The sequence below is a fragment of the Macaca thibetana genome, chromosome 8 (assembly GCF_024542745.1).
Source record: "Macaca thibetana thibetana isolate TM-01 chromosome 8, ASM2454274v1, whole genome shotgun sequence".
NCBI lineage: Eukaryota > Metazoa > Chordata > Mammalia > Primates > Cercopithecidae > Macaca > Macaca thibetana.
The window spans coordinates 92,595,903-92,618,586 of record NC_065585.1 but is presented as its reverse complement, the minus strand read 5'-3'; the positions used below and the strand labels follow the sequence as shown (position 1 = coordinate 92,618,586).

At 39.1% G+C, this 22,684-nt stretch overlaps 1 protein-coding gene across 3 annotated transcripts in view; it reads right to left on the bottom strand.

The window, feature by feature from the left end:
- ST18 (ST18 C2H2C-type zinc finger transcription factor) overlaps positions 1-22,684 on the bottom strand; it is a 122,258-nt gene that overhangs the window by 2,988 nt on the left and 96,586 nt on the right. For all 3 annotated transcript variants that reach the window (XM_050801790.1, XM_050801787.1, XM_050801788.1), the window contains 6 exons: positions 19,384-19,446; positions 19,202-19,282; positions 18,094-18,315; positions 12,247-12,335; positions 4,465-4,568; positions 2,422-2,565 (listed from right to left, as the gene is read on the bottom strand). In XM_050801790.1, coding sequence (XP_050657747.1) covers positions 2,422-2,565; positions 4,465-4,568; positions 12,247-12,335; positions 18,094-18,315; positions 19,202-19,282; positions 19,384-19,446 — 703 coding nt within the window. The remainder of the gene's footprint in view (positions 1-2,421; positions 2,566-4,464; positions 4,569-12,246; positions 12,336-18,093; positions 18,316-19,201; positions 19,283-19,383; positions 19,447-22,684) is intronic.

Here is a 22,684-nt window from a genome sequence, read left to right as displayed (position 1 = left end):
CCTGTTTCTCTCCTGTGGCATCATCGTAATAACACTTTTTACATTTCTCAGTCTTTGCAGGCAGAATATCAATTTCACAAAGTTTAAATTTATTCATCCCCTATTCTTTTTTTCTTTTTTTTTTTTGAGACAGAGTCTCGCACTGTCGCCCAGGCTGGAGTGCAGTGGTGTGATCTCAGCTCACTGCAACCTCCGCCTCCCAGGTTCAAGCGATTCTCCTGCCTCAGCCTCCCAAGTAACTGGGATTACAGGTGTGCACCACCACACCCGGCTAATTTTTGTATTTTTAGTAGAGATGGGATTTCACCATGTTAGCCAGGCTGGTCTCAAATACTTGACCTTAGGTGATCCACCCGCCTCGGCCTCCCAAAGTGCTGAGATTACAGGCGTGAGCCACTGCACTTGGCCTCTCTGTTCTTTTTGTATGTGTTGGTCTCTCCTTTACCCAGTGTGATGCTTCAAGGAGAGCACAGGCTGGATATGTGTAAATTTCACACAAATGTGAAACGGAATGAATATCACAAGGGGAATGTTACTCAGTCATTTCTGTTGCCACCATTTTCCCTCCTTTTTAAAAACACATGGCATGAGACTTACTTTGCAAGGTGCTTGGAAGAAAGGACATTTAAATGACAAAGTATAGTGCTATTGTTGCTATTTAAGGAAATAAGCTTTCTAAATTTGAAGCTATTTGGTTGTGCTCTGCTCGGCAAAGCGCTGATCTAAATTATTAGTATTGTCCAATCGTGATTCTCTGTCCCCTTCACTTTCCTGCCTTTGCTGTGCCTTGTGTTTCTTGGAGAGTCAGGGAATGGGATGGGGACCCAGGTAGCGCAGTGGATAAAGGCCACTCTGCAGGGCCGGGCCCACTTACCTTGTGTTAGCTTTGGAAACTTGATCAAATTAAGTAAGCTCTCTGAGCCCTGATTTCAACTATGGAATGGGAATACTAATGCTCGCTCTTTGGTGCTTTTGTAACATTTTGTGTGATCAGCCCTAAAAATCACCACTGGAGTGCTCTGTGTGGTGAGTACACAAGGCACAAGTTAACTTGTGTAGTACCTATTTTTTATGGCAGCGGTGAAGAAGAAAATACTAAGGAATGCATATTCAAAGTATGATTTATGCAATGTTAATAACATTACAATGATTTTGAATAATTATCTTAATCCTTACCATAGTGGCATCATTTAGTTTGCTTTGTGTTCATTATTACATTATTGATTTTTGGCAGGTGGGAGTCAAGAAACATATTTGGAATTGTTTAAGATAAGAACTCCATGCTAAGAACTTGGGTAAAACTGAGGGGCTTAATGTTTCAACCAAAATCAATTATATTTCTTTATCACATTGCTGCTTCCATAAATAATTTCATATATAAAATTGGCATCCTTGGAAAAATTATTCTAAAAATTTAGGTTCTGAGGAGATTAAAAGCATTCAGCAATATAGACTCTCCTCCAAATATTTGTCTGTATTTAAGAATATGTAAAAGAGGCTAATTTTCTATGAATTCCAAATACAGTCATGCAATGTATAACAACATCTCAGTCAATGATAGACTGAATATATGATGGTAGTCCCATAAGATAACAACAGCATATTTTTATGGTTTAGATATGTTTTTCCATGTTTAGATACAGAAATACTAGTAATTGCCTAAAATATTCAGTACACTAACATGCTGCTCCAGTGGGTAACCTCAGAGCAGTAGGCTGTACCATATAGCCTGGGTGTGCAGTAAGTAAAGTAGGGTCTGTCATCTGGGTTTGCAGAAGTTCACTGTATGATGTTCACACAGTGCCAAAATTGCCTAAGGGACACATTTCTTAGAATGTGTGCCCATTATTAAGTGTTGGAGGTCTATAGTTGCATACCTGAAAGACATGCTTCGATTTTGAAAATGAGGATTCCTTGCTCATTTTTTTTTTTTTTTTTTGCTTTTTATTTTATATGAGGAGAACTGAAGTAGGTTCTTCATACTTCCATATGAAGAAAGCACCTAGTCCATTGGGAATTGAACATCTTTGATTACAGTTCTTGAATTGGGTGGATGATGCAAATAATGGTCTCAGATTTTATAAGACATGGAATCTTCTACTTGGAAATAACATTTTCACTGAGGGAGTTTTGCCCATTCAACTTTCACATGACATTATGAACCAAGCTTCAAAAAAATCCTTTGTTTTTAAATGACTTTGGCCTCTAAAAAAATTCTTGGCCTTAATATAATTTAAATAAATGTATCTACCACGTTCCCAGAGAGGGAGATTACTCCAAACCAGACTGTGATGAAGTGTGGTCACTCTGTGACTGCTCACAGGTCTCCTCAAAGCTCAGTCATGGCAACCCCGTCGGTAAATGCATGATGACACTGCAAATGCTTGTAATGGAACAGCGAGGATCTGGCCTTGAACTTACCATCTGTGGAAGCTGGATGTCAGCAAGGCTTGAAATGAGAGCTTGGCTCAGACCCGCCAGCTCTTTTAGCAGACTTTCATTGTTCTGTTCTATGAGTTTGTTCTCCTCCTCTATCGTCTTTAAGTTGCTCTCCATAGACGTGATCTACAACAGAAATAACTTGGGAATGTGAGTAGTGGAGTTTGGAAGGATCGCAAAAGTTTTCTCCCTGAAAGAAAACACACCAAGTGAATCTGAACACTAAGAGATGCATGCATGCAACTTCTCAGCATGAAGCTGCAGCCCCATTGGATTGTTTGAAGTGCTAGAATCACATCTCCAAATTTTCATCTTCAGCCCAGACTTCCTCAGGAATTGTGAAACTTCTCCACGTGGCTGTATGATGGATATCTCAAACTTAACATGCTTAAAGCAAACTTTGCTATTTTCCCCAAACCTGCTCCATCTGCTGTCTCCCTTTTCCAGTCAGCAGCAACTCAGCTTAAGTGCAGATCCCCCATGACTCTTTCTTTCATACCTCTCCTCCACTGGCGCCTCCTTCAAAATATCCAGGATGAGACCACTGTCCCCTCCACACTGCTGCCCCCTGGGCCAAGCCACCAGTGTGACTGTGCTGCCTTCTCGTGGGTGGCCCTGTGTCTGCCATTACCCCATTTAATCTATTCTCAGCCTTTCCTCAACACAGCCACCAAGATGAGCCTCTTAAAATGCAAGTCAGCATGTCAATCAGAGAGGATGATGTAACTCGTTGGGTCAAAACTGTGTTACAGTTCTGCATACATTCAGAATAAAAACCAAGGTCTTTGAAATGGACTAAGATGCCCCATGTGAGCTGCCCTGTTGCATCTGAGACTGTTCTCCTGTGACCTGCCCCACCCAGCTCACTCACCTGCGACCACATTTCTCTTTGCTATTTCTCAAATCCCCAGACCTTCTCATGATGAGTGCTTTTGTGCTTGCAGGGTTTCTTCTGTCTGAAACACTCTTTCTCCATACCTGTTTGGCCAACTCCCTCATTCCTCAAGTCTTTGTGGATGCCTTTCTTCTCCCTGGGGGCTGGTGGTCCCATTAAGTATTGAAATACAGGTACTCACCCAGCCCCCTGCCATTCTAGCATACAACATAATTGATCATTTATGACTTTTTTGTTTAGTGTCGCTTCCTCCTTCTAGACGATAAGTCTCAAGAGGGCAGACGCCTTTGTGTTCTTTGCTAATGGTTTTCTAGAGGAATTCCCATGATTTCTAGACAAAAGTGTCAATCTGTGGACCAGATGGCCATTAATTGATGATGGCAACAATGGTCACTCTGGGTAAGGAAACCAAAATTTCAGATGGATTAAAACCCGTTGTCTTAAGCTGTTGTGTGAGGACTTCCAAGAGATCCAGTAACTATGGTGGTATAAAAATCCCCTGCAGGGAAAGGGAGAAAGATACTCAGTCCTATTCTCTGTCTCATTCTTTTGCTGCTAGCTTGTTGCAAGAGAGTTATGATTTGTGTTTTAAAAATCTTGAACTGAACTGTTAATTTCCATGGGATGAGGCAGACATTATAAAGAAGAATGCAGAATTGAGAAATTACTTGGGTTTTTAGGTAAAGAATTTGCTCAAGAAAATGTTCAGTAAGATCTGTTTCTAATAAATACTTACACATTCAGAGGTGTTCCAAAAACATTAAATGAAAAAGTTGCTATATTTTACTTGAATTTTGAATGAAACCAAGGATTCTTACCTTTTCATCACATTTTTTTTCTAATGCACTACGTACTCCACCAGACTGTTTGATTATAGGATAATCTGCCTTGTTTGCTTATGAAACCTTTGATGCTACCAGGACAAAAACAGGAGACAGCTTGCCCACAGCTACTGAATCAATGGTAACCTGGGGTAATCCAGCTATTCAGAATTTTACAATAATTATGGAATCTAGAAACACTCAGCATATTGACTCTAAGATATCATATATTTTCACACAAGCTTTAAAAAGTTCAATGTTTTGTTTCCACCAAAGATTAAGGATCATGAATTACTTTTTTTTTTTTACCTGAGTCTGAAGTTTCATCATATCTGCTTCAATTTTAAGGTTGGATTCATTCAGTTCCTTTATTTCTTCATCCAAATGCCTAATTTCTTCATCACTCTCTATTCCTGTAAAGAGTAAGACTACTTAGTTCGAACTGAAAACTGTTAACAATTGAATCATATGTTTAATTTGTAATTTGCTACTTGAAAATGAGACTTCCATTTGAAGTGTTTTTACCAAAACAATGCATATCCAGGATTCTGAAAAAGTGGATAAGAGAAATTGCAGATTTAATTTCTTGGTAAGAAAGAAAAGAGAGAGTAGAAAAGTGCCACCGTTACATGTAGCTCGGTTATGTCCCGGGGTGCTGCCAGGCGTGTTTGTATATGTATCTTCAATTACATCTCACCGCACCCTACAGCGGGACTCGCTCCATTATACCCTCCTCACATATGAAGACACCGAGCCCAGAGAGGTTAAGTGAGGCCTCAGGAATCACTGATAGAAGTTAAATAACCTGCCCAAGTTCAAATTAAGAGGCAGAGCTGGGATTAAACCTCAAAGCCCTTGCATTCCCTTATTCAAAATGCTGCAAGGACAGTTTTATGCTGAGTAATTAAATATCTGTTTAGTTGAATTAGACCTTAGGAACCATGACTGGAGGCAGAGCTGCGGGGCTGCTGGCAGGTGAATTAGAGTCCAGAGACACATTGGCAGAGTCTTCCACATGGACATGGATGAGGAAAATGTAATTTAGGGGGAAGGACATCAGCTTGGGAGTTTGAATCCTGTTCTTGAACATGGGCAACTTACTTATCTTCTTTGTGCTTCAGTTTCTTCTTCTGTAAAATAGGCATGATATCTACACTGTGAGAATGAATGCAATAAAATGTAGAGCGCTAAACATACCACAGGCTCTCAATGAATGGTGGCTATTTCCCATGATTACTTTGTAGAAGGAGTATGACTACATTTGAAAGGTTTCAAGGACTGGGGAAGGTAGTTAATATTAAGGATGCGAGAAGCAGGATTGGAGGTAATTTTATCTCCTAGAAGAATGAGTCTGAACCAGAGTGACAATGAAGAAGGACACGTGAACTTCCACAGTGAGACTTCATAGGAGCAATTTCATGAGAGCAGGATAAAGGGTACTTGGCCTGACACTTGGTTTGAAAGAGATCTGAGCTCTTATACTTTGCTAGGGTGACTACTTTGGGAAATAATCCATTACCTCCTGAAGGTGGATGCTCACATTCTCTATGACCCTCCAATTTCTTCCTTAGGTACACACCCAAAACAAATCGTTGTACACAGGAAGCATGCATAAGGTGTACACAGCAGTATTGCTCGCCAAAAGCACAACTTGAAAGGAAGCCACATGCCCACCAAAAACAACACGGGTGACTCTTAGTAATTTAGTGGGAAGAGAAAAAAAGTAAGCCGAAAGTTACGTCACATACAGCATGATAAAACAGATGGCTATTCTGTGGGTACTTACTGCTTTATTAAAAGTAACTACTTGATAAAGTGAGCCATGCATGGACCAAAGAAGAGAGTGTGTCATAAGATTGATATAATTCTGGGCTCTAAGATTTAATGAAAAAAGGAAAACAAACCAACATATAAGACTTAGGTATCTTAGTAGCTAGACCGGTCTGAATATGAGTCAACAGTATGACATGGCTACTAAGAAAACAACCAACAGTTACCCAGGACCATACTCATGGAACTACAGTATCTGGGACTCAGGATTCATTCTGCACTGTCCGGCTGTGTCTGGAGAATTGCACTGCATCTTGGAGCACCGTATTTTACTGGTTGGTGCACTGGTGCAGGAATCTCCTCTCAGACAATTGATGGGTAAGAGCTGGGGAAGAAAGGACTGAAATATCTGGATTCTCAATGAAACAGGTATTTGGAGTGCTATCAGCACTTGAAACTTTTCTGATTTGAGCAATTGAAAACTTCTATTGCTATAAATTTCTTTGACATATTGTTTTTCTTTTCTGCCTTTTTACAGTAGAATTCCACCTCAGAGAATGCTATTTTCTTACATAATATCTGGTGAGGCAGACAAAAACCAAGGAGATGCTTGTAAAACATGAAGTGCTCTGAAGGAAGCACAGAGGCTGCGGGGGTCCCTTCACTGGAGAAGATGCACTCCTTTCAAGGCTTTCAAGATCAGAAGGAGGCAGGCCTGTGAAAAACCAGCCAGGAGTTGAGCATCCAAGAGGAGGGAGGAAGTCCAGAGTCCAGTTGGGAAGGGAGTGGGTGCCCCATGGACAGCAAGACAGTGAATGGTGGGAGCAGGCCATGGGGACATCCTGGGAGCTTAGGTTTATTCCAAGTGCAACAGGAGCCAGGGAAGACTTTTAGGTAGGGGATCCGGGATGATCTAGTTGACTTTTCACAAATGTAATTTGGAGTTTTGAGTAGAGGATAGATTGGAGAAGAGACAGAGCAGAAGCCTGAAGACCCATGGGGAGATGATTGCTGGAGTCCTGGCTGGGTGTAGGGAAGTGAGGCCAAGAGAAGGAGACAGACTCAGGACCTAATCTGTAGGCAGAATTTGCAGGACTTGTGAGGGCTGGAGGTAGGGGGCGAGAGAAGAGAGGAATCGACCCCGACTGCTTGCTTCTGCCAGAGTAGGTGGGCAATTGTAGAGCTGTCTCTGTGATGAGGCAGACTGGGGGGCTGAAACTTGCAGTAGGATAAATAAAAGTTCAATTTTGGCTAAGTTATGGGTGCTTGTGAGAAGACCGTTTAAGTGACAGCCTGGGTTCTTGGTTCTGGGACTATATTAGGATTATGTTTCCCTGAGAGCCAACGTTCCTGAAGACACCCCAGACTCATAATCAAAATGGGGCCATTTGGAAGATGCCTGGAGCTTGTGAGGGAAGATCATAAGATGAGATCTCAAAAAAGAAACAGTGTCATGGGATCTAATACGTAACAGGCTCCCCATACATGCTCATAGAATTAATCAATGAAGGAATTAATGTTTTTATTATAATTTCTGGGATCTGGGGAGCTATTTTAGCCACAGGATAAATGCAACCAATTTCTTTGTAATGTTTCCTGTTAACATATCACTTTATCTGTTTCCACTGAGTCACTTATCCGTCAAACTTCTCTCTATGCACATAGTCTTTAAAAACCTTTGGATTTCACTCTGCACTTCTGAATATTAACTCATATGATCCTCATTTAAAAACCATGAGATAGAAACATTTATTACCTCAAAGTATGCATGGGAAACCAAGGTACAAAGTAAGTGGTACAGCAGGGATTCAAACATAAGCTCTCTGGTTCCAGAATATGTTCTTTTAACCATGAAAATGCTATCTTTATTCATAGATGTTTCATCTGTTTTGGAAGTATCAGTAAAATGTGTGCCCTGATGTTTACAGATATACTTCTAGTAGGGTGTTGGACTAGCTAGGTATGGCTGATGATCAAGGAAACCATATAAACTATCCACTAAATTATTATTATTATTATTATTATTATTATTATTGAGACAGAGTCTCACTCTGTCACCAGGCTGGAGTGCAGTAGCATGATCTTGGCTCACTGCAACCTCTGCCTCCCAGGTTCAAGCAATTCTCCTGCCTCAGCCTCCTGAGTAGCTGGAACTACAGGCGTGCGCCACCATGCCCAGTTGATATTTTTATTTTTAGTAAAGACAGAGTTTCATCACGTTGGCCAGGATGTTCTCCATCTCTTGACCTTGTGATTCACTCACCTTGCCTCCCAAAGTGCTGGGATTACAGGCGTGAGCCACTGCGCCTAGCCTCCGCTAAATATTTTACTTACTCTTCAGCGACTTTGATTCTTTATATAATTCATCTATGTAAAAGCAAGAGATTATGCTTTCTTTTCATTTAATAATTCTAATGTTTAGTTGGTACTAATCTGTGCCTAATTTGCATATTTGGGGATTATGTCATATATTATATTTTCTTTATATTCTGTATAATTATGCAAGTTATGTATATACCTGTATAGAGCAGGTATTCTCAACTTATAAGAGGCTTTAAGTCCTATAGTTACGTTTTTTCATATTATACAAATGAAGCAATTCTATCATATTTCAAACAAATTCTATTATATTTCTTGAGTGAACTTTTATTTATTTTTTATTTTTTATTTTTTGAGATGGAGTCTCACTCTGTTGCCCAAGCTGGAATGCAGTGGTTCGATCTCGGCTCACTGCAACCTCTGCCCTCTGACTTCAAGCGATTCTCCCACCTCATCCTCCTGAGTAGCTGGGATTACAGGCGCCTGCCACAGCGCCTGGCTAATTTGTTTGTTTGTTTGTTTGTTTTGTTGTTGTTGTTGTTTTTGTATTTTTAGTAGAGACGGGGTTTTACCGTCTTGTCCAGGCTGGTTTTGAACTCCTAACCTTGTGATCCACCCTCCTCAGCCTCCCGAAGTTCTGGGATTACAGGTGTGAGCCACCGCGCCCGGCTGAACTTTGATTTTTAAATTGTGTTTACACCACAAAATTGTACTTTTTTTTTATTTATGGGAAAATGAACTAATGTAAATTTGGCTATTTAGTTACTAAAGGAGTGAAGAGAGTTAATATCCAGAAAGAAATGATATATAACAATGTTTAGGACACACTATTTTGTCACATGAGAAGAGCTAGAAGGAGGTCCTAAGTGCAAGACCATATATATAGACCAATTATCACAACTTCTGCTTGTTTCTACAAAGCACAGAAGGACTGGCATTCTTTCTTATACAGATGGCCTAATTTTATTATCAAGGACTAATAAAGGTCTTTAAAAATTAACGTGGCAATTTAATTATGGCAAGGATGGAGAACTAAGGATCAATTATTCTAAAATTAATGTACACATTTTTTGATATAGACCCTCCATGTTTAAACTGGCTTGTGCATAATATTCCCCTAAAATATTATCTAATTCAACTAATTGCATGAATGATTTGTACCTAGTTTAAATTAATATAGTGTGCTAAAGTTAAAGCCATATGCACTTTATATTTCATTGCAATTTGATTTGATATTTTTAATGTCTGAAGGTGTGTTCATTTACATCTACTTTAAAGATCATCCAGAGAACAGTCATTGTGGCCTCACTTTAAGGTAAGGGATCATGAGACACAGTATTGTTAGAGAAGACCCCCAAATCACTTTAGGTCCTTCTTGACCTTCAACGAACCACTGACCTGAATTCAGGTGGGCTTTTTCTCCTGCAAAGTCATGGTAAGTTCTTAAGCTTTACAGAGCATCAGCCTCTACTTTCTCGGATTGTAAAACGTGTACTTTTCCAGTTAGTTACCTGTCCACATAGAATGACTGCACCCTGACACTTGTCAATGGGTTCAATCCAGCTCGCTGCTGCTCTATATTCTTTGAAAGCTCAGCTGAAGATGCTAGACGTATAGGGACCCTTTGAAGTGTATGTGCTCAGCCCTGCTGCTCCTGGGTCTCTGTGCAAGTCTGTTGTGGGTTCCGACAGACCACCTGCTGCTGGCCCCCTGCAAAGCTCCATCACAATTTGATGTAATGACACCAGAGGACTGTTTTGTTTATATCTTTGTTAGGAGTGGCCTTGTAATTTGTATTCTGTTGGATGGATGGTATTGGTGTTCTCCTAATGAGAACTCATAGGAAATATTTTCTTCATGCACTGGGTTCCAGAAGGAGTTTTGCTCTGAATTTACTTACTGCCACGTGATCCACATGGCGATTATAGCTTTCTTCTGTTGTTGGTTTCTAAAAGGCAAGGTCAAATTTGCGATCCTTATTTACCCAGCGAGAAATGACTCTTCACACACGTCTTAGTGTCCTCAGGCTTGCTCCGTCTTGCATTCTTATCTTCAACTTTCCTTTATCTCATTTTTGAATTAATTTTTTGTTTTGTTTTGTTTTGAGACAGAGTCTCACTCTGTTGCCCAGGCTGGAGTGCAGTGGTGCTTTCTTGATTCACTGCAACCTCTGCCTCCAGCGTTCAAGCAATTTCCTGCCTCAGTCTCCCGAGTAGCTGGGACTACAGGTGCGTGCCGCCACACCCGGATAATATTTTTTTGTATTTTTAGTAGAGATAGGGTTTCCCCATGTTGGCTAGTATGGTCTTGATCTCCTGACCTTGTGATCGGCCCACCTCGGCCTCCCAAAGTGCTGGGATTACAGGCGTGAGCCACTGCACCTGGGCGAGTTAAATTTTTAACCAGCATTTAAAAAAAAGTTCACGTAGCTTTGCAGTCCTTATCCTTTAAATACTATTTGAAATGGGACGATAAATAAAGACACACTAAATTGTCCCAATGTCACTGCATATGTACTTAGAGGTATTTAGGGAATGGGGAGTATTTCCAAGGAGGAGTCAGAACATCTAGGGAAAAGCTCTTTTACTGAGCATGTGAATGTTGGAAAGACGGGAGGAGGCAGCCGGGGCTTTATTCCTCCTCTGCGTGTACACTCCTCTCCTTGGGCGCTTAGCGGTGAGGACCCACGGAGAGAGAGCACCCCCGCCAAGGATCGCTTTAAATAAAGCAGATGAAGGCCTCGGAGGGAAACAGTAGGAAGCTCGAGTGCTTTCCCCCCCTTGGATACCACATATCTTCTTTTTAAAAATCACACACACAAGTTAAAAAAATAGAGCTTCAGGGAAAGTAACAACAGTGAAAGTCCCCAGCTCAATTCGAGTCATGTGCCAAAGATGCCATCAAATAAAGTCTCCAGAGCAAAATAATTGCTCTGCCATTGTTTCTCAAACGCTTTGGAATGATCTTTGATGGAAAACAACACAGGCCCCAGATAATGCTGATTAGAAATCTCAAGAAATGCATTCAAGAATCAAAGGAAAATTGGAGGATCCAAACAGAGAACTCAGAAACTGTATCTCTGAACTCGGAAAGCAGATTGACACTAAGGAAATATCTAGGGAAATGTAGACTTAGGTAAAGATCTGGATGCTAAATCCAAACCTTCCAGAATCTCTATAAAAATATCATGTTGAGCACAGAAGAACACAATTGAAGGATTCAAATACAGATGCTAGAAATTGCTTCCTGAATTTTTATAGTGGATTTATACCAGAAAAATGTGCACATACACACACATGTACACACAAACACACATGAGAGAACACACACATGTGAGAGAGACTGAAGGACACAACTTCCACTAGTGTATCTTTGTTGCTGTTGTTTTGTTTAGAGATAGGTTCTCTTGCTGTCGCCCAGGCTGGAGTACAGTGGCACTATCATATCTTACTACATCAGCCTCGATCCTGGGCTCCTGGTCTCTACAATCCTCCCATCACAGCTTCCAGAGTAACTGTGACTACAGGTGTGCACCACCACACTGGGCTATTTTTTTTTTTTTTTAAGAGATGCGGTCTGGCTGTGTTGCCCAGGCTGGTCACAAACACCTGACCTCAAGCAATCCTCTATACTTGGCCTCCCAAAGTGCTGGGATTATGGGCATGAACCAGCATGCCCTGCCAACCACCAGTGTATCTTAACCCATCATACCCCACTGCTTGACTTTCTCTGTTGGAGATCACTCCTTACTTAAAAATAACCCATCATACCCCACTGCCTGACTTTCTCTGTTGGAGATCACTCCTTATTTAAAAATAAGGAAGACACCAAAAAATTGTTTTTAAACAAAGTTATAATTTTAGTTCAAATCTGAGGAAACCTTTCTTCTTGTACATTAAAATTACACTTCCCACCTAGTGAATACTTTGACACACGAAACCCTTTAGGGAGCCAGGGTCTACACCCTGGAGGAGGTGGTGACAGCCAGCCCTGCGCTCTTACCCCCGGTTGCTTTGAGCTTGATGGTCATGAGTTCTTCAGAAACCTTGCCCTTTTTGATAGCTTGTGCATTGAGAGGACATCCAGATAAGCTGTGAAAATAGAAATTGTACTAATGTATGAGATGTATATTATTTCTTATAAACATTAAGATGTTTTATTCACAACCTACTATTTGTGTTTTTGCTGCCGATTAATTACATTATAACCCATAGTCTCTTTGTAGAGAGTAATGAATACACACCCACTAAAGCAAAGGCAAAATGCCCTCAAATAATGTAAAATGTTTTGCTTTCTTTCCTTAAATCAAGATACAAATAGTTACTGCTGATACACAATTATTATTTAATTTATTTTGTTAAATTGCTATTCATCTGCATTTAAGTAAGTTCTTTTGTTTAGACGTGGTTACTTTATTTTCTGTAAATGTGAAATTGTACATATATATTATGAATAAGAATTGTTCCCAATTAGTCAAAATTCCATGAGTAATAAAGCAGAATCTAGTTCTTCCTGCCTTTATATAAAGTGTTCCTTGATCTTTATAGAATTACTCAATACAAGCCAAAATAAAGCCCTATCCCACACCCCCATGGCAAATTCAGTTTGGTTATGGGAACGTTTTTTAATTTTTTTCTTTAATTTTTACAACATTTTTCATTTAAAAAAAAATCTGTACCCTGGAAGGAGAATAAGAGGAGCTGCCACAAGTGTATTCAGATGCAATCACTGCAGAGGCAGTCTATTACATTGCAGTGGTGTTTATAACCCTTTCCATTTAGTAGTGGCACTCTTCAGCAGGGTTTCTTTCCCTTAATGTCATCTGTTTTATTTAAATTGCACCAGCATGATAAATGACAACATTGAAGAAAACTTGTTTTTCATCATTTATGATCAGATAATTTTGTTGTTCTATCCAGCCATTAATTCCTTTGCAATCTTGCTGCGTTTCCGTAGAAACAATTTTTAGATCAAAATAGTGATGATCATGATCAGTCATTTAAAGTCTTTTTTTCTGCAGAAAGTTAGTTACAACTCATCTATAAAGCAATCATTTCACCCTGAAGCTTGGGACATTTGGCAGAGTGAAAGAAAATATTTCTGAAGCAAAGCCCTTAATAAATGTGTGCTTAATTACTGTATTTTTTCAAGAATACTAATTATTCTACACTGAGTCTATGAAATATAAAAAATAATAGACATATGCTATTACATATATAGAAAAGGGTATGTAGTTTGCCTAATTTGACAAGCTATACATTTTTCTACACAGAAAAAGAAAATAAAGAAAAGCACAAACTCAACTTGGAAACTGTGTCTTCTATTTTCAGAAGCGTCTCACTGTCAATTGTGGCCTATAAAAGTTTCATTATCTGTTTTATAGGGAGTTTGCACGTCTGTCTTGTTTTATGTCACATATTGTATTCTGAGAAAATAATCATGAATATTTATTTGGCAAACTGGATATTCAAAGGTGACCTTTAGTAAGTCCATTTGTAACATAATGGATATTAATATCTCATTAGAACTTCTCTGATCCTCACCCTTAAAGGATCTACTCTGTTCAGACAACACGCCGGAAAACTTTCAGGGTGACACAGTGTTGTGGAAAAGTTAATGAAGCCTCCATCAATAATTACATGACTTAGAAGCAAAGAACATAGTTATGAAAGAGAGGCTTTGCTTCCAAAATGCCACTTGATTTTGTATCTTCCAATGTAGAGTTTTCATATCTTCCAGAATATAAAATGAATCTTAAATTAAAAAAAAAAAAGGGCAGGAAAAGCATTTTAAAAGTTCTTTTTCCTTTTGAAGGCAGATGTTAAGAGGCTGAGGTATTTGGCTCCATATTGGAAAGGCAGAAAAAAAAAATGTGCTTTCTATGGTTTTGACCAAAATTACCATTCTATTATGACATAGTGAGGGATTTTTTATTTTTTATTTTTTTTTGAGGTAGAGTCTCACTAAGTCACCCACACTGAAGTGCACTGGTACAATTTGGCTCACTGCAACCTCCACCTCCTGGGCTCAAGCAATTCTCCTGCCTCAGCCTCCTGACTAGCTGGAATCGTAAGTGCGCACCACATCTGGCTAATTTTTATATTTTTAGTAGAGACAGGGTCTCACCATATTGGCCAGGTTGGACTCGAACTCCTGACCTCAAGTGATCTGCCCGCCTTGGCCTCCCAAAGTGCTGGGATTACAGGCGTGAGCCACGGTGCCCAGCTGCAATTTTAAATTATATCTTCCTCTGCCTTCCTAAGGCAAAATAGCAGGTGATACAATGTATGTTGTGAACATAATTGCTTACAATATATTACTAAGCTTCAATAAAATCACAAAGATATGGCATAGCACTAAATGAGTTCTATCAGTCACAGGACTTCTGATTTTAAAGCTACAAATATCCATAATTGTGTGTGTGTGTGTGAGTGTGTGTGTGTGTGTGTGTGTTTTAACATATCAGTTATCTTCTCAGATTGCTATTTTTTTCAAAGGAAATATTTTGTCATATAGAGATTTAAAGCAAGGTTTGAAGGTAGTTATTATATAAATATAATATGGATATAGTGTGGGGGTCAAATTGTTCTTAACCATCCTACAAAGTGTGTTTTGTAATTATTCCCATTTTGGTTGAGAAAATGTCTATGCACTGGTGCCTGTGACACCTCAGCTTGGTGCCTGGCCCATGGTGAGGACCCATCATCAAACCTTAGGGGAAGCAGGATGACACTGGCTCTAGCATGCCAACCTGTATTCAAAGCAATTCCATAACTTTCCTGTGCTTGTTTCGTCTTCTATCAACTGAGGATAGTTATAATACCTGTAGTTCACAGGGTTTTGTAAAGGTTTAAAGGAATAAACCATGCAAGCTACTTATAACAGCGCTGTCTATGGGCGAGAACCCCAAATACGTGTCAGCTATTTTTAGATAACAAGTGATGGGAAAGAATATGAAGAACCTCAGAGATTTCAGAACCAAATTTGTAACATATAAAAGTCAGTTGTGAGTTATATTCCAAGTCATATAAGTCATCCTGCATATATACACATAGGCTTAATATTATCTTCACAAACAGGAAAGGCGATCATCTGTGTTGAACCCCTACTGTGTGCCAGGCACAAGCCAGGCGTTTTGCGATATTATTCCATTAAATTCTACAGATAGGCCTGGCACAGTGGCTCATGCCTGTAATCCCAGCACTTTGGGAGGCCGAGGTGGGCGGATCATTTGAGTTCAGGAGTTTGAGACCAGCCTGACCAACATGGTGAAACTCAGTCTCTACTAAAAATACAAAAAATTAACTGGGTATGGTGGTCCCAGCTACTTGGGAGGCTGAGGCAGGAGAATTGCTTGAACCTGGGAGGTGGAAGTTGCAGTGAGCTGAGATAGCACCCCTGCACTCCAGCCTGGGTGAGAGTGAGACTCCATCTCCAAATAAATAAATAAATAAAATAAAATATACGCACAGAAAAGAGACAGTTTTCCACCTTAAAGAGAATACCCCACATTAAATACAGTTTCTTAAATATTTGAAATCACAAGAGAAATTCAATTCCATTAAATTCTACACATAGAAAAGAAAGAGTATTCCACCTTAAAGAGAATACCCCAAATTAAATCCAATTTCTTAAATATTTTAAATTGCAAGAGAACTTTTGAGTCAAGAATGCTGAAATCTGAATTACCTTTGTCTACATTCTTCACTGCTTTCCATGTCCTAGAAAATAAAACCTTGGAGGCTGAGTGCGGTGGCTCATGCCTGTAATCCCAACACTTTGGGAGGCCAAGGTGGGCAGATCACCTGAGGTCAGGAGTTCGAGACCACCCTGGCCTACATGGCAAAACCCCGCCTCTACTAAAAATAAAATATTAGCCTGGTGTGGTGGCGTGCACCTGTAGTCCCAGCCACTCAGAAGGCTGAGGCAGAAGAATCATTGAACTGGGGAGGCAGAGGTTGCAGTGAGCGAGATTGAGCCACTGCACTCCAGCATGGGTGACAGAGTGAGATTCTGTTTCAAAAAAAAAAAAAAAAAAAAGAAAATGAAAAAAGAAAGAAAGAAAGAAAATAGTACCTTGGCGTTAATATTGCAGCCTATATTTTTGAAATCAGAATTTTCTTTCTCTCATTACGAAATACAGAATATGTAAACAGCTACCTATGATGTGTATTTGCAATTTAAAGGATATTCTTTTTTAGAAATGGGGTCTTGTTCTATCACCAGGCTTGAGTGCAGGGGAGCAATCATAGCTCACTGCAGCCTCAAACTCCCAGGCTCAAGCAATCATCCTGCCTCAGCCTCCTGAGTAGCTGGAACCACAAGCATGTACCACCACCAATAAGCACTACTTATTTCCCCACTCCACTGTTAGTGGGCACCAAGGTTGTTCCCAGCGTGGAGTTGGTAGAGCAACGCTGCTCACGTGTGGTCAGACAGACCTCCGGGTTCTCATAGGCAGAGATCCTCTGGGCATAAGTCTGGCCGTGTGCTGGGGCAAGTGCATAGTTCAGTTTTCAACTTGACTCTTTAAAGACAATTTGCTTCTTAAAGTGGCACTACCAGTTGCTCTGCCACCTACAGAGTGTGGGAGTATCTGTTGCTCCACATCCTCACCAAGCCTTGGCATCATCATTTAAAACTTCTTCACTATTTTTAAAGATAATTTCATTATTGCTAACTGAGGGATGTGCTCACCACAGTACAGCATTAATATTTCATTAGCAGGATCAATATGGATATTACTGAGGTCATTACAAGGAAGTCAAGCTACTGTATAGTAAATGTGCCATTAGGCACACTTGATTTGTGAGTGAAGTTCCTGAATATAAAATAGTAATTCAAACTCAGAATAAAATAAAGTGTGCTATTGTGGACATAGGTCTACATTTGAAAACCATCAAAAAATAAACCACTTGAAAAAGTCAAGTTTTCTCCATAAACAGGTTTTACTGAATATTTAAATACCTTCAAACGAGCAATTCCTGGAAGGCTTTATTTTCTGATATCATCCATATAAATCTTTAGAACTGAGCAAAATCTCAAAAAGCCCCAATTTTGCTCAATGTTTACACTGCTCATATACAAAACATCAATGGTTTCCTAAAGCTTCATTGGATTTTAAACCAGCATCATGTACAGTGACCCAAAAGATGAGACAAGACCCCACTGATGGCAGAAGTATGTAGGGAAGCTTCTAATCTTTTCCTTTAGGTGGAATGTGAACCAAAAAGCTGGACAAAGATCCCTACTGCCCAACAAAGGGCTTGGTTGAATGCGTGACCCTCGGTGGTAAAGGAATGCAGTCACTGGGAACTATAAAAGGGTTTCCAGATCTCCTGTATCCTGCTGCTCACTTTGCAGTCACTGTGTCATTTTCTTTCTGGCTGCTGCGGATGAGTCACACCCTCCCAGTAGCAAAGTAACTACAATTTTGGCCCCAAATTGAGCCAGTCCATAAGACAGAGGGAATTCTATAAATATGTAAAGTGAAAGTTTGCAATTACATAACATAATAGAAGAGAGATCACCACTTGGAACTGAAGTAAACCATTAAATGACTGAACCATTAAGAAATAGCAGCCTAAGCAATATTTTAGAATACAAATAAAACCAACTCTACATTTTCTAGAGCACTTGAAAAATGTGTAGTAATTTTAAGAAATAGAGAAAATAACATTTTTCATTCTTCATGCTCATCCAATAGCTATATAACAAAACTTCATGTTATGATATCTCAACTGTTACAGTGAACAACCTTTAGGGGGTTGTTCACAACCCTCTCCCCAAGGCAGCCTAGGTGACAACCGATCACAACACTACAACAAAAAGACAGAAAACTCATGTTACCTTCGGTGGGTGACAAAAACATTATTTACATGGCCCAGCCCATTGCAGCCTGGCAAGGGACAATGTGGTAGCTCTTGCTTGTTCAGTTTCCAGGAGAGGGAGGCTCCATTGAGAGGATTCTCCTTCTGTCTCTTCGCAGCCAGAGGACAACCAGAAGCTGTGCGGTGTGACGTGTATTTACCTGATATGTGACCTTGGCCATCACACCCTATCACAGGACATCTAGAGAGAAAGCAGAGACATTACCAGCCGGGAAGAAGGCAGTGATAGTCCTATGCTCTCCAGAGAACAAGCCATGCAATTATAGAGTTTTAATAAAAGATGCCAACATAACTAGCAAAACAGCATTGCATAAGCAGGCTCTGAGCTACGCGATTTTCATGTATTATCTCACTTAATATTCACTACAATCTACTGGGTAGAGAGTATTATTATCCCATTTTGCAGATGAGGAATAACGAGGCTTAGAGAGCTCAGGTAACTTGCCACCCATTTTATAAGAAGTGGAGCCAAGTTCATGCCCACACTTTTTAGGTCTAGAGCCAATCACATAAGGACTATGTTATGTTGCTTCCAAGGACCAAAGGTATAACACGTTAACTGCCTTGACAGATGCTACATAGCACATTACTCATAGAATTGGAATTTGGGTTTCTAAATGTTTAAATATTGCATTTAGAACTGTTGTTGAGAAAACAACTTAAATTTCTACGTGTATATCTGCATATATCATCCATGACCTTCCTTAGAGGAAGGAATTCAATTTAGATATAATTTCTCCTTAAGCAAAATTAAAGTTTCAGGGGAAAATGCTGCCATATTTATTACTGTATAGCACTTCCACAATACTACTTTCCTTTAAAACAATTGAGAAACGTGTGAAACTGTTATTGTTTAAAAAAATCTTTTGCATTATCAAAGAGCTGTGGAAATGTAGCTATAAATTGGAAACTTTTCTCAAACCACCAAATAGTTTGACTCATACTTATATTTAATAGGGTACACCTTCCCTGAAACTCAATCTATGTTCAATTGCATCCCAACCAAGGTCCCTCCCATTTTGCCAACAAGAGACAGCTGACCCCCGTGTCTCAACTGTTGCACTTACTTCAGTTCAGGGTCTTCTTTTTCTTCCTTGGTAGGGGTCATTTTGACACCACCTTTCCTTGCACGAGGGCATCCGGACAAGCTGAAATAGGGACCCAACAAAGAACAAAACAAAATTATGTGATCTCTCTGACTGCTGCCGACAAGTTCATTTCCACATCTCAGAAATAGGATTAATCCTACCTTCTGTGGGAAGCATAATTTCCAGTCACGTGCCCCGAGCCATCGCAGCCTGGGGTTGGACACCTGGAAGGCACAGGAAGAGAGCATGGGCCGAGAAGTTGTAGTGGAGGGAGCGGGCCGAGAAGTTGTAGTGGAGGGAGCGGGGGTCACACCCCAATTATTTAGGTTCTTTGGTAATCACATTAATGTTCCAAGTCTCTGCAGTTCACATGGAGGTAGGCAGGGTCACACAGCCAAACATAACTAAAAACAATGAGCTGCTTTTTGTGTGAGACTGTTTTTGCTTAAATGTAATTATGTTTTGGTTAATAATCAATTTAAATATTTTTTAGGATATATGACTACTGAGCGACAATGGATTAATTGTTATTTATTGTACTTTTTTTTTTTAAACCTCATGTAGAAGGGACTTGAAAATCAGTCCACAACTTATTGCTGGACTTCTGTCTACGTCATGCAAAGCTCTTACCTTTTATGTAAAAAGAAAACTTTTCCAAATTATTATTATTATTATTGAGATGGAGTCTTGCTCTGTGGCCAGGCTACAGTGCAATGCTGTGATCTTCACTCACCGCAACCTCCAACTCCCAGGTTCAAGTGATTCTCCTGCCTCAGCCTCCCAAGTAGCTGGGATTACAGGCACACGCCACCACACCCAGCTAATTTTTGTATTTTTAGTAGAGACAGGGTTTCACCATGTTGGCTAGGCTGATTTCAAACTCCTGACCTCAGGCGATCTGCCCATCTCGACCTCCCAAAGTGCTGGGATTACAGGCATGAACCACTATGCCTGGCCTCCAAATGATTTTTATGAATAATTTATTTTCTCTGATATGCTGTGCCACTATGATAATCCATTGATTTCAGATGAACAACAGTGATACTTGTGAACTGCAGAGACTTGGAACATTTATGGGATTACCAAAGAACCTCAATAATTTGCACCTGGTCTGTCCTGCCTCATGGCCCAAGTTAAACAGTCTTTGGGGAAAATCCATCAATAACTACATCAACAATCAACCATTAAATCTGGAATGAGAAAAGTGAAAAACGACAGGGAATCCAATTTCTACTAGGAATGCTGGTTAGGAATAGGTTTCAAAATATTCTTAAATATAAAAGTTTACGTAGACTTTCACCTTTTTGCTGTCTTTTTTAGAAAATCCCAAATGCAAACAAAAACTAGAGGCCATCACAAAATGTTTGCTTTTCTGAACGCACACTGTGGTTCAGATCAAAAGTTCCATTTGAGAAAAACGATAATCCAAAGAACAATGTGTTTACTATCCCTTTTCTTCAATTCAATTCCCCTGAACTTTCACAGAATGCATTTATATTCAAGTCTGAGTCAGAAAACAGGGAATAAATGCCTTTTTTTTTTTTCAAATGTAATATAAAATGGGCACGCATCTCTTGCGGCTAACCAGAGCAACCTACATTGAGTCTTTTATTAACCATTTAAAGACATAATATGTATCCTCCATAATAAGAAAGTTTTACATGCTGGTCTTTCTCTATTAACATGTTTTAGTAAAAAAGTGGTTTTATAGCACATTGATATGGAAATATCTGTGTTGAATAACAGCTTTTGGGCATTCTCCATGAATATCTAAACAAGAAGTCAATAAAATGTCTCTTGGATTTTTCTTGCATGGAAGAGATTTTCTTGTATGGAAAAAACATATCTATGGAAAAAAACCAAAGACATTACTTATTGGAGAGCTGCATAAAATATTAAGTAATGAGTATTGCTATAGGATGTCTAAATTTACATATTTTCAGTGTATTACCCACATTTTTCTAGAAGTTAGTTCTAGAGAAAATATTTAAGAGACCCAATAGCTATAATTAAGATGTGGCAATGTAGAAATGTAGAGCTGATTCGGTAAGATGTTTTGGTACATCTCACTCTTCAGTCTGTTAATTCTTAGTTTCTACTTACTACTTATATTTTAGTCTAGAAAACTGCAAGTCAATAAAATGACTTCTAAAATCCACACTGACAAAGTAAATTGTACTTTACACCGAAAATGAGAAAAGTGGTCAGGCACGGTAATCTCAGCAGTTTGGGAGGCTGAGGCAGGCAGATCACCTGGGGTCAAGAATTCGAGGCCAGCCTGGCCAACATGGTGAAACCCTGTCTCTACTAAAGATACAAAAAGTACTCGGGTGTGGTGGTTGCATGCCTGTCATCCCAGCTACTCAGGAGGCTGAGACAGACAATCTCTTGAACCTGGGAGGCAGAGGTTGCAGTGAGCCGAAGACTGTGCCATTGCACTCCTGCCTGGGTACCTGGGCAACAAGACCAAAACTCCATCTCCAAAAAAAAAAACAAGACCAAAACTCCATCTCCAAAAAAAAAAACAAGACCAAAACTCCATCTCCAAAAAAAAAACAAGACCAAAACTCCATCTCCAAAAAAAAAAAAAAAAAAGAAAGAAAGAAAAAAGAAAGAAAATGAGAAAAGTATATTTCATAGTTTCTTTTACTATTTTTGGTACTAAGATTCCAAATTTTCAAGTCTGTCCATTATCACACCTTCTTTCATAAACTTAGTTTTAAAAATTTTTAGATAAAAATATTTTAAACAACTTGAAAAAGTGAAAGACTAACAAAACACTAAGAAAATATAATACTATTTTATATATTATAATATAATATAATATGATGTATTCTAATATAATATAACACATGAAATGTTACATGTGTTTTAGACACCAAACGCTGATGCTGCTACCTACGTATATTGTTTTACCAGTAGATATAACAACACTCACTTTTTCTAACACTTTATTATTTGTAAAAAAAATTAATTAGTTTTGTTTAATCCTATTTCTTTATCTTTTAAAATTTATGCCCTATCATATTTCTAAGGAGGTAAAATGTTGATTATAAATGTTTATTGTTCTATATGTAATATAATAAGATATGAAAATAAACAAATGTATTAAAAGAAGATGAGCAGGAAAAATGAAATCACTAAGTAAAAGTTAATATATATGTGACTTTGAGATCTTGTAGATGAGGCAGGAATGAGCCCAAACTGTTTTTGGCACCCAAAGTGAAAGGCAGTTGTATGAATCAAAATATTCAGCAGGTTAAGAATTATGCAATTTCCTTAACATTAAATGGCAGGTATGCTTTATGACACCTTCACAGGTCTGATTTAATACATAGATTCTGAAATTTACAGAAAAAAGTATTGTGTTTATTACATCACTCTTTTAAAAAATATTATACAATACAAAGCTCCCAAAGCAAGCAAATTAACTAAATTAAATTACAGTGATTTTGTTTCAGT